Source organism: Diorhabda sublineata, chromosome 8 (genome assembly GCF_026230105.1).
Source record: "Diorhabda sublineata isolate icDioSubl1.1 chromosome 8, icDioSubl1.1, whole genome shotgun sequence".
NCBI lineage: Eukaryota > Metazoa > Arthropoda > Insecta > Coleoptera > Chrysomelidae > Diorhabda > Diorhabda sublineata.
In genome coordinates this window covers 3,858,800-3,871,787 of record NC_079481.1, presented here as the reverse complement: position 1 = coordinate 3,871,787, position 12,988 = coordinate 3,858,800, and the positions used below count along the sequence as shown (strand labels likewise).

General features: G+C 31.9%; 1 protein-coding gene across 1 annotated transcript in view; it reads left to right on the top strand.

Annotated features, from left to right (window-relative positions):
- Positions 1 to 12,988, top strand: part of LOC130447339 (protein O-mannosyl-transferase TMTC1-like) — a 315,042-nt gene that overhangs the window by 243,720 nt on the left and 58,334 nt on the right. Inside the window, exons 7-8 of the mRNA XM_056784106.1 lie at positions 1,204 to 1,276; positions 4,255 to 4,358. Of these exons, the coding sequence (XP_056640084.1) occupies positions 1,204 to 1,276; positions 4,255 to 4,358 (177 nt within the window). The remainder of the gene's footprint in view (positions 1 to 1,203; positions 1,277 to 4,254; positions 4,359 to 12,988) is intronic.

Below are 12,988 nucleotides of genomic sequence, written 5' to 3'. Positions count from 1 at the left end.
ACATAATATTCACATGCAATTTACTTTATTCGTTAACTGGATTAATATGATTATTCGATTTTAATAAATACTGCTTCGTTCTACTGTGGTGGTGATTTTTTATAACAATATTTTTACATTTTATCACCTCATATGATTATTCCTAATTATTTTTTATTCATCATTTGTTGATTTAATTGAAGTTTGGATAAACTATTCAATGAAATTTGATGTGGATGACTAAAAAATTTCAGTTTATTACATATTAGGATTGTGATACATAATTTCAGCAAGATACAAAGTCTCAGAGCAGATATGTAAGTGCCGATCATGCTATTCTAGTATGTTATATAAGCCACTTTTTGCGAAAAACACATTTGAAAGCTTTTCCTTTGTTTCCTCTTCACTTTCGTTCGTATCCCCCCTGTAAACAAAATGTAATAGCCATGAAAAACCCGCATCCTTACCTACTTCCTTATCTTAGTGTCTTGAGACCAATGTAATGTTTCAATAAAATATAGTAGGCCGTTTTTTATGCACGACGACGGTTGATAAATGATTGTATTCTTTATTAAAAGACTACGCGGCGAAACTTAGTTCAGCAAAACAAAGATAAACATGAAATCAATCATAAAAGTTGATGAGCAAAAAGCGAGTTTGGGGACAGAAGAGGGAAGACTTACTTGTTTTCAAGCTCCCTGATACCAATGTGATGTTTTATTTTAGGAAATAAATTTTTGTATTTATTTCCCGTTTTTTGAAACTCAAAGAAAAACGCCAGTTGGTTTATAAGATAAGATAAAACTTATTTCATTAACCAAATTTTTTCTTTGAAAAATCATTCATTCATTATCTTAATTTTCCAAACATAACATATCAATTTATCTTAGAAGAATTAGTGGAAGAAATAAGTTTCCAATTAATTTTTAAAATATTGAATAGTTTTTATAATAACCAACATACTCCCTCATTAACAAATACTGAATATAATTTTTGTCGGTATTCAAAAATTAAACAACAAGAAATCAACTTATTTCAAAAAAGAATCACAGTCTAGTCTATTCATTCATAATATATACTAAGTGCGGTAATATAATTGTGAAATTACTACTCAAATGTTGTACGTTATTATTTGTTTACTTACCACATAATAAGACTAATTAGCGCCATTAATTAATTTGATGGAATAACTGGCGCACTAATTATAACCTGTCTTGTTTACAGAGCTATGGGTGAAATGAAGTGGAATCAAGAAACCCTCCAATTTACTAAAAAGGCTGCAAAGATCCTTACTTCGGTGAGTAAGTTTCTAAAATTACTTGAAAGGTGATTTTAGATAGTATTAGATGGAATATGGCTGACTATAAGATGGCCGAGGTCGGGTTACCCAGAGTTCAGCCAGGCTTGGGTAGCCGGGGCTAAATTACCCATACTTCAACCAGACTTGTGCCCTTATTGCTTTGTCAAGGCCGGGTTTCCCAGCGTTGGCTCAAGCTGGGGTGTCCTACAAAATTTTGCGCTTCCCTACTCAACTGTCATATTTTCAACTCGATAAGTAGTTGGAAATTCCTCCCTCAGTTAATTTTGGGGTATTTGATATTATCATATTTATTTGAATATTCGAATGGAATCCGTATGTTTTCACCTCTTACTTTGAAGAAACGTCCTGTTTCTCGTGGACAGTCCCAAAAACTGTTTCGCGTGCACTTTTCCCTCTAGCCTAACGAATGATTATCAAATAAAATGAAACCAATAGAGTAAGCGATAACAATTCAAAATTGAGTAAATATTTGTAGAATGGGAACCGTATGATTCACGAATTAAAATTTTATTTGAAGATCCACAAATATTTACTTCATTTATGAAGGCATCATTTTCAATAAATTTGCTAAAGCATAAAATCGAACAAATAAACGAACGGTGATATTTTGAATTCTATTTTATACACAACTGGTGTTTATAATTTATAATTCAATACTCTATTCTTGGTTTGCGAGGGATAAAATTACATGAAAAATACAGCCATTCACATAGAATCTTAGAAGAATTTTGAAATAATGTTTTCTAATGATTTTGAAAATTATTTTTGAGCAGAACCAATTTTTAATGATTCTGTTGTAAAAATAGTTTGAACAGCAATATCTAATATATGAATATAGATTTCAGAAAAGAAAACAGAGACTTCGCGTGTGAATAGATGACGTAAAAATGATGCCATGGAAAAGAAATTTTTCGTTTCTGAGTTATTGGCCTTCAAAGCTGAGAAATCAGAACTTATATTTCAGTATATTTTCTAGATCATAAATTCGAACATTATGAATTCTCAATGGATACTTACTTACGTCCATATAATGTGTTACACTATCTAAACTATCTACATGCACTGATGAACAATATTAGTGTTAATTTTGATTGTACAATATCCAATAAATATTATATACATAAACGTAAGCACTATTAGATATTCTGCAGATAAATAAACTTATAATAAAAATTATTTTATATATAATTAATTAATAACTTTCTTAAAATTATTAATATATTAAAATAATTGTTTTAGAAACATAAGTCTCAATTCGTAATCAAATAAATTTCATGATCACAAAAAAAGGAGCGACGTTATTTCGGTTTGGCGTTAATATTTATTTACTAGTCGAAGGCAAGTAGCAAAATATAAAAAATGCACAAAAGAAATCAAATGTTAGTGAGAATCCACAAGTGGTCTTCACAACCTCGACATAACATAGATTTAAAAACTAAAAGCGACGTAGAAACAGTTAATTAAAATGATGCGTTTTGTTCTAATCAAAATCTACCAAAAGCATTTAATTATTATTTGATGAGGGCTACATGCAAGAGCATATAATGATCTGCCAAAATCAGCTGCAACAATAAAATCTATGATCACTGAATATAACAAGAAAATAAAAATAGAAGTTATTAAAGAAATATCTGATCTGCAATCGAAAGCTATTTGAACATAAAAGGACATTCCACTGGAGGTTATATACGGAACACTGGACTAGCCCGTTTACATGGAAAAGTGCCGAAAAATGTTTGGAGATTTTTGATTGAATTGAATTTCAATTTGAATGGAACATCAGTTACTTTTTGTACATGGCGTCCATCTAGCTGTTAGAGATGTCCTCTATAAAAACAACTCCAGTTTAATAACTGTTGATGCTGAAATTGAACCAATTGAATCCCAATCTAGCGATTGTGATAGTGATGTAGATGATGACAATGACATAGAAATTAACAATGAAGAAGAAAAATAGATTACATATAATGGTGTTGTCCCAGAGTTTGGATCTATTCACACAGAAATAAACTTGTTATTAAAATTTTCCGGTGATCTTCTACAAAAATTGATCAATATTTGAAAAAATCTGTAATACTACAACTTGGAAAAGAATTGAATTAGAAACTGGATGTAGTCTTCTCCGAATAGGAGCTTCTATTATTATTATTTTTAATAATAAAAGAGATTCTAATCTTCTTCTTGCAGACGCGACGTTTTAATTTATGATTGATACGCTTATTGTACAAAAAAGTAAAATAAGTATTGAATTCATAAAGTATAGAATAATGCAAAGACGAACAAATATATCAATGTTTACACAACGCTTCACAAAACGATATTGATTCCTCTTATAAAACGCCTAGGAGTTAAAAGTAATGAACCAGATAGTGAAGATGTTGATCTTGAAGATAATGATACACCACTTAAATCTCTCTCCGTTATTAATACTGCAACTGTTCCATCAACAAAGAACCAAAAAAATGATTAGAAATAGAACATAAACTTAAAAAAGAATTATAATTTTTTGAAAAGCTTGGACTTTTGGGGTTACATCTAAAGCTTGCTTATGAATACATACCACAAAAATAAGATCGAGGTTAGACGACGGTACGTTGGATCATATATGTTTTTTGAAAGCATGTATAAAAAATAATGATCAATTGTACGATTTAATGTACTACCCCTTAATAGTAACATAGCCTATAGTATGTTAATTTTTTAATTTTGTTCTAATTAATTTCGTATACCAAATGGAAGTTTGAAAATACAATATAGAACGAGTCAGTCCAAAAATATCATAAGTTCACTCACTTAGTAAATATATTCGTCATTTTATTTGATAATAGACATTATTCGTCAATTCAGTAACCAAAATAAATATTAAGATTAATAGTTATTCATATATAAATTTTATCGAAATCCAAATGTACAAATTTCAATAATTGTGATATATAACATTTGTTCAATTTCAGCTCGGGATTTTGCTTACAATGAGGCTTGCAATTTTGCAAGGATCGCTACCGAAATTTTCCCAGCAAGATAATCCTGCAGCATTTCATCCTTCGATCTACGTCAGGTGAGTTTTATTCTATAAATTATTCTTTGAACTACATTTTCTTTATATTTCTAAAATATAAATAGAAGAATCACGATATAGGGAGCTATTTGAAACAAAGAGTATGTGGAAGGAAGCTCCAGAATTAGTTTTTATTTATTTATAAATTTCACGTTTGTTTAGATGTCAAGTTGTTACTTGGAGTATTTCATTCCAGTGCTGTGCATAAACTATGGAATCATCAATAGATAGCACCAATAATATTGAAAATTTCTTTTTTATTATTTTTTGTTCTCTTCAGTTAATGTTTTCATTTCATTCACTTTTTCTAATTTTCTAATCAAATCACTAGCAGAGAACAGTTTTTTCATAAATATCATTAACGGTCGTATTTCTTTCTGTAACATTTCTTTGAACTGATTTGAGAGAGCTTGCATTGTCTTGGTGGAGAATGATTCCTTTTCTGTGATTGGGTTCCCTGATTTTTTCCACTTAGAGCAAACAAATGCTAGTGTACGATTCAGAATTGACCTTTCTAGATTGCTGTAATGCAACGGTGGTGACATGCCCAGTTGTTCCGAAAAAACATACGACCATTTGTTTCAAAGCGCTCCGTGCACGAACAACTTTTGTTGAATTTAGCTTGTCTTGAAAAACCCATACAGTCGATTATTGTTTAGCTCCGGATTCATATGCATAGATCCATGATTCGTTTCGACTTTAACTGATTCCACAATTATGCCGCAATCTCACAAACCAGATGACGATTTTGCAATATCATTTTACGCACAGCATCGATGTTTTCTGGCACAACAGATTTTGAACGACCTTAATAAAATTTATCCTGTAGCGGGATGCGACCAAGATTGAATTGGGAAACCAGAAAAAGACGATGGCTCTTGATGGTGCTTTATCTTCAAAAGTTGAAGCGAGTTGATCGGCACACTTCTGTTGGTTTAATCCACGTCGAAAGCACTCGTCAATACGTTGTGATTACGTTCACCATTAAAAAAAAGCCAAACTTCGTGATGAGAGTGTCAGATTTGACATATTCACGTTAGTGTTGCCATATTTCAAAACTTCAGTAGCAACCCTCGTATAAGTGTCAAAATTTTTGTGAAAAGATTGTTTATTATCCATCACATACCTAAAATAGATATTTATATTTCATCGTAATATTTTTATAAACAAAAGAATATACCGGCTTAGGAAATATTATACCAAAATGAGTACAAAACAAAACTTACTATACACGCATTACACCACTGTGTTTTTTCATTAGTTTCACGTTTTTAGTTGTACCTGCTCACCATATTTTGATCTGAATTAGAATTTATTGTCAAAGAAGCTGTAGCTCTGATTGTAACTGGAGATTTCTTCAGCGTCCTAATTATAACAAAATACATTTATCACACGGAAGTTACCAGTTTAGTACGTGCGCCTTCATTTAATGTGTTATCAGAGCCAGAGGTAGGTTGAATAAACAAAGCTTATGTTAACTTAGTTTGTTTGTGGTATGTTGTGAATGTGAATTCATCATTTACTCCGCTAAAATCGTTTCGTTTCGTATAATTCAACTATTTTGAAATCTTGACATAACTTCTTGCTGTGAGAGAACTCTGCATGTATTCGTGCGGTTATGTCGCTACTTTCCTAAGTTGGAGATGTTTTCCATGAAATGTGGAAATTGTTCATTATTTAATAGCATTTCCAAATCCCGTCATGTGATTTATTAATCGGATGAAGGAGAAATCAAGGTTGCCAAATGAAATTTATTTGGGAAAGTTGAAAACATTTTATTTACGTGTAGCTCGACCCTAACTAGGCAATTCGCACATGTGCGAATCAAAACTAGATGAAGTTGAGTTTTCATTCATCGTTCTGAGGAAATGAATTAAATAAAAATTTAAAGATTCTATTCACTTAAAAAAACAGCGAAAAGAAAAATAATAAAATTGGAATAAAAGTGGAATGTCGTTTATTTACTAACTGTCTCTATCTATAACATTTCCCTCTAAGAATGCAAACTGGGCGGCACGGAGTGGCTCTTATGAAAGATATTAGAAGACATTAAGAGATGTTACGGCCATAAACGGCTCACAACACAAGCTAAAGAGTGTTTGTTTAAACACAAAGTTAACAATTCACACATATGTATTTGCGATGTCATCAAATTGTTCACCAACTTCCGACTGCTTAACTTTCCGCTTTATATATTAGAATTAAATTCTGCTGCACTTCAGTTCAGCATTGTTAAATTGTGAACGACTATCCTCGAACTGCAGTAGTAGGAAGACGTCTAGGCTTGCAGACATGACAGCACTGCCTGTAGATCATATACTGCTACGATGGTTCATTTTGTATTTTTTCTTCACAAATTTTCTAATTCGAACAAGTCCTTCTCTCGAATATTATTCACATATGTTTCCTATTTTTTCTATTTAAATTGAAACTCAAAAAATCACTTAGTGGAAAAAATTACGAAGAATTAGAGTTCTAGTCATCTCTTCCGGGTAGGAAGAGTTGCCATGGATAGAAGGAAGATATGCTATAACGTAGGAGAGATGCCTTCTATGTTTTTCAATTCCTCACGTCGACAAATATTACACAGGTTAAAAATGCATTGTGCAGATCTTGTGTAATCATTTTATGCATTTTATACATTGAATTAAATTTACTTCACCCTCTGAATTCGGTAAGACCTTCTCATTACTGGCTGAATCTGTTGAGAATTCCTCATCACTGTTGTCATCTTATTAGACTTGACAATTTTCGGACTTGTTTCTATATTCGTTCACCTTGTGTTCTCGATTGTCAGTAAGAGATTTTTTCCTGCAAAGTCTCTATGTCGCTTTTTTTGAAGATATATATTGTGGTGCTGATTGTTTTCTTTCATCAAATGACAACCTTCATACATTTTTCTTCGTCTATACTATAGAATAAAGAAAGAATATAACATAATATAATGATATAAATGTGCACAAACAGAAGCCTATATATAATCGAAAATATTTATGCATATTCCCAAATGTATGATATATACATATATAAAAGTACATGCTATACGGTGAAATGAATTTTCTCGAAAACTGTTTATTGAAAAAAAGTTTTTGTAGCAAATTTTTCACGCTTCTTATGTGTTAAACACCTTTTTTCATGAAAATGACTGCTAGCAAACATTCACAAAAATGCGATTTCTCAGTGCTGTTGACAAAATAAAGCGGTCATCACGAGGTTGTAAATCGCCTTCAGCATGTTTCAGGTCGTCTATGAAAGGATCTAATCTTCTAATTACGCTAGCACAGTCTTTGATCACTGCGTGGGCCATATCCAATTGTCTAGCAACAGCTCGCTGTCCATTTTAGTTAAGACATTAACTTCAGTGGCTTTTTTGGTGTATTATATATTCAACTAACATAGTTGAGCACTATTGAGAATATTAAAAACGAATAATTCTCAAATATCTGCTATAGCCGGAATAATTTTAATATATATTATGATAAATTGTTATCTTCGTTATAATCACCATATAAACACGTTTGATTTGTTCACCGGTTGCTACCCATATAAACGATAAGCCTTGCTGATAAATTTAAACTCACATCAAAGCATATTGAATTTTGTTTCAACCAGCATATATCATTTTTTGATCTGATGAATAATTAAAAAGATATAATTAGAGTCAAAAGTTTACAGTTGGCTGATTTCTATGCACGCTAGTTTAGTTTTATCATAAATTTTTTCGATTGTTTCTCTGTTATAGGCAATAACTAATGAAAGAACATGTACGAGGATGTACTGATATCTAGATCATGCATAAACAAAATATTACGTTACCATAGAAACGAACAATAACTTATTAGAAGTGTAAGTGTAAAGTTTGACGTGAAAAAAGTAAACCAGGGTTACGCAATAATTTGAAAGAAAAAATATGTCCACCGAAATTGTGAAAATCGAAAAATTGAAGTATCAAACCATCATCAAGTACCTGTATTTAAAATGCTTAAGAGATAAGCAGATTTACGAAGAAATGCTTAATACCCTTGATGATCACTGTCCTTCGTATGCGACCGTAAAAAATTGGACTGTAAGCTTCAAAAGAGGTAAATTTTCCATTGAAGATGATGACAGATCGGGAAGGCCAGTTTCTGTGTCAGTCCCCGAAAATATCGATGCAGTTCATGACATGATTTCATCAGACCGTCGAATTGGGCTAAAACGGATATCCGAAGCACTAAATATTTCATACGAACGCGTCCATCAAATAGTTCACGCCAATTTGGACATAAGAAAAATTGCTGCAAAATGGATCTTGGTAAATATCTACCATATAGGAACAAAGCAACAATCTATGGAGTGGCGACACTCTAGTTCTCCAAGACCTAAGAAGTTTCGTGTCCAAAAATCTGCTGGAAAAGTTCTTGCTCCAGTTATTTGGGACTGCCATGGAGTAATCATGATTGATTTTGTCGATATAGGTAGAGATTAAAGAGAAAAGACGCGAGAAGCCATCCAAAGGTGTTTTGTTTTTGCAGGACAACGCACGTTTACACAAATCTCATGTTGCCAAGCAAAAAATTCGTGATTAGGGTTTGAATTACTGGAACAGCCCCCTTATTCACCAGATTTGGCTGCGTCTGACTATCATCCCTATCATTATGAAGAGAATATGTTGAGTGATGAAATATTTTGACATTGGAACTTTGTTTGTTTGTATAGTAGGCTAAGAATTTTTCAATATATCCTCGATTATATATATTAATAAGGTATTTTATATGAATTGATATTGTCTTCAATATTCATTGATTCTATTTAATTCACAAATCGATTTCTCCAGTCAACAATAGTTCACAATATAACGGAAATTGACTTTTCTGATAAATCACTTTTAGTATTGCCCACACAACGTCGTTTGTGTTCAATCAGAGGCGTGATTTCTCCTATTTCTTCTGTGTAATATGGATTCACAAAAGTTTAAATTCACACCTATTTAACAAAACTCTTCCAATAAGTCACTAACAGTTGTCGTCATTTTTGATATGACCAAAGGGTTCACTTAGTTATTTTTGACACAGTCTAAATTATCATTTTGCTTTTATTCGAAATAGCATTATAAGAAATAGAAAAAAACATATCATTTTATATTCACTGACCAGCAAAATTTATGCCAAACTATTTTTATCTACTTGAGTGAGTAATAAATATATTTGGCGAGACGCAAATATAAAATTGTGTTCTTTCATTTTTCAATAACTATTATGGGAAATGGAAAGAGCCAACAAATATCCAAGAAGGAGATTCAAAGCAAATCTAGATATCAAAAGAAGGGCCTATTATAATAGTGCTTATTTAATTCTCTCGCATAATTTACACCTTGGCAATATCTAAATTTGATTACAATCTCATTTCTGTTTCCATTTCGGTTGAAAGCATAATATATTTCTAGTATGTCTACAAGAGAGCTCATTTAAATTGAAGTAACAATCAAACATTTTCTCTCTAGTCTCTATAGTATTAAAGTGAGAGCTGTTAGCGGTTCTTACCTTTGCTTGGGTTTCGATCTCTTACGGTCGAGTATTGTCAAACATGAAATATAAATAACGACTTGTGGCTCTAGTACATCAACGGTATACCAATTAAAACAACCTCTTATAATAAACATAATTTTTAGTTATTAACCTACTACCCTACGCATAACTTAGTTGTTGTAGCATCACGCAAATTTTTCATTCGCGTAGAGTACGTAGATTGCTGCTTAATAGGTCAAACTAAAACTCGTCAGATAATATTACATTCAAGTTGCATCTACTTCTTGCGAATTTAAGTAGCTCTATTAAGAAATTGACTTAGCGCTAGAAGTTGCAACAACCGGTCCTAGCGTGTTATCCCATGTTAATCGTGATCTTCCCTTTTTCTTTTGTCCTAGCATTTTAGTTTCCAAATTTTCTCAACTGGCACTATTTTATCCATTATTTGTGGTTGCCCCTCTATTCTTATTATATCATTTCTAGTTATTCCCTTCTTTCTTTCAAGGTATTTCAACTGCACTGCACTAATTTTACTCTTGTTTCACTCTGTCAAGTCCCAAGATTTCTAGCCGTATGTGAAAATTGCCCTATAAATTGTTTTGAACACTTTTCTTTTGTCACTTCTATTTTTTGTCCATGAGCTCTTCGCTCAATGCATAGTATACTTTGTTTGGATTCTCTATTCTATTGTTCAACTCTAAATCCTGTCTTCCTGCTCCTCCCAACATGATTCGTAGGCATTACAAGCTACTTACTTGCTCCAAAAGTTCCTCTTCAATCCTGATTTCGATTTTTTTCCTTTTACGTTTGCCGCTATCTTAACTTTGGTTTTATTTTTGTTTAGTTTCATTAATTTTCGTCACAATATTTGGTTCCAATTTTCTTGTTGATCTTTCTGACTCTCTCCTATGATCATTATATCATCTGCAAAATCACATTCCGATACATTGATTCGTTCTAGTTGTGGAAATCCAATATGAAGTACTTTAATTTCATTTTCTGGACTTGGGCTCAGACTGTCTTCTTGTCGCATTCTTTCTTGTATTTATATTATATTTCTCGTTACTATGTACAGTTTATTTGCTGCTAACATTTTGTTTTTGTAGGTTCTCTTATATTTTCATTCACAGGACTTTATCGAAGGCTTTTCCAATTTCTAGAAACGCAATGTGTACTGGTTTGTATCTTGCCATATTTCTTTTGTAATCCACTTTGAGTCTTTTTTAAAGTTGATTCGATGTGAGTACCATTTTACCTGTGGATAAAAAGAGAAAACATACTTGCTAATTGGAAGGTACTACATGTCAGGTGTCGATACCTAGAAACATACGGAATAGAGCAGAAATAATAATCTCAAAAAATCAGGCCGACACGACGTTATGAATTTTATCAGGTAAAATCCTCAAAAGCTCTGTGTGTTGACCCCATCAAGCATACATACTCACATACGAGGTTGCTACTCACGTTTTGGATTAGACAGAAAAACAAATATTCACAATTAGATATGGTATTATGGTTTTTTAAAATATTCTTCATTGAGATCACACTTTTGTGTGCGTTTGAACAAATTGTCAAAGGATTTTTTCCCTTCCGATTTAGATAACTCCAAAATATTTGATGTGAACGCATCAACCGCTTCGTCGGCTGTAGAAAAACTTCGCGAATTTGTTTTTGATCTGCGGGAATAAGAAGAAATCCATAGGTTTCCTTCTCATAACTTTTTCGCACACTTCTAGCAAATAAATGTTGGTGTACCATTCAGAAGTGACTGATTCACGTTGTTCTAATGTCCAGTGATTCTAAAAAAACAGGCGATGTTCTCTGGTACAACACCCGATTTCATCCTGTAGTGAAATGTGACACGATTGAATTTGGAAAACCAGTGAAACAACAACAATTTGCCATATTCACATCAGTATTGCCATATCTCAAAACTTAAGTTGGAACCCTCATACTAGTTAAAGTTAATGACAAATCTTAAAAGCATCAAAAGGACTGTTTCACATTTTCGCCACTTCAAATTCTATTGTTGGGCAATTTCAAGAAGTCAATTGAATTTTATAATGACATGATCAAGAGTTTTTAAAAATTATATCTAATAGTTTCAGAGTAAACTTTCCATCGTCCAATATATATCACGAATACATTTGTAAAAAAATGTGAGAAATCATCCAATCTATCTGATATATGAACTCCAATTTTGAATTCATTAATACATTTTGCTTTAAAAAAATAGTTTAGTTTTTTGGTATGGAATCTTTCGATGTACACCACTGGTCATGAGTATGCGAGCAAAATAGAGGGAATAATCGGTTGAACGTAAATTGGAAAATGACAAGACTTCAATCAGTTCTAACCCAGACTCAAGCACAAATCTTTTCTTTAAAAAGTACATAAAGCTATTACAAAATTTATTGAAAGACGTCCTTTGAACCTAAACATCTTTTGAAAAACCTCCTAGCTGTTGAATTGCTTTTTTACTGTGTAAGTAAAAATAAATGAATCATTAAGAGAAAATAAAGTTGATGTTAGATTTTTTTTTAATTATTTAATATTTATTATTTTAATTTAATTTTATTAAATAGTTATTTAATTGAAGATTTTTATTTTTTGAAATGTACGGGTCAGCATGGAATGTATTTCGAATGCTATTTGTCGTCGAGATTTGCGAGGAAAATTTTATCTAAACTAAAATGCCCAACGAAAAGTTATAAAATATACTTTCAGATTTCAGAAGTTTGTTACCAAGAGATTTGAACTTTTATAGTGATTTTTCAGAGAAATTCATTCTGTTTGAAAATGAATTCATTGTTCAATCTTACCTCGATATGCAAATAGTGTGAGCCGGTAAGTTCTACTCGTATTATCACAGGAAAGTTTATACATAGATAGAGTAAATTATAGATCATAGATATCGAAAAGTTCAGAAAGAAATAGGTTTGAAAGTGTTTTTAAAAGAATAAGGATATCAACAGGACTGTCATTGGAATTTTGATTAGGAGATAGGGCAGCTTTCAGTTCCTTATAAGAAACAGAAATGGGGTTACGATTGTTAATTCTATTTCCTAAGTTTGTTGGCAATTACGTGGCGGTCGAAGATAATGGTATCAGTAGGTATCAACG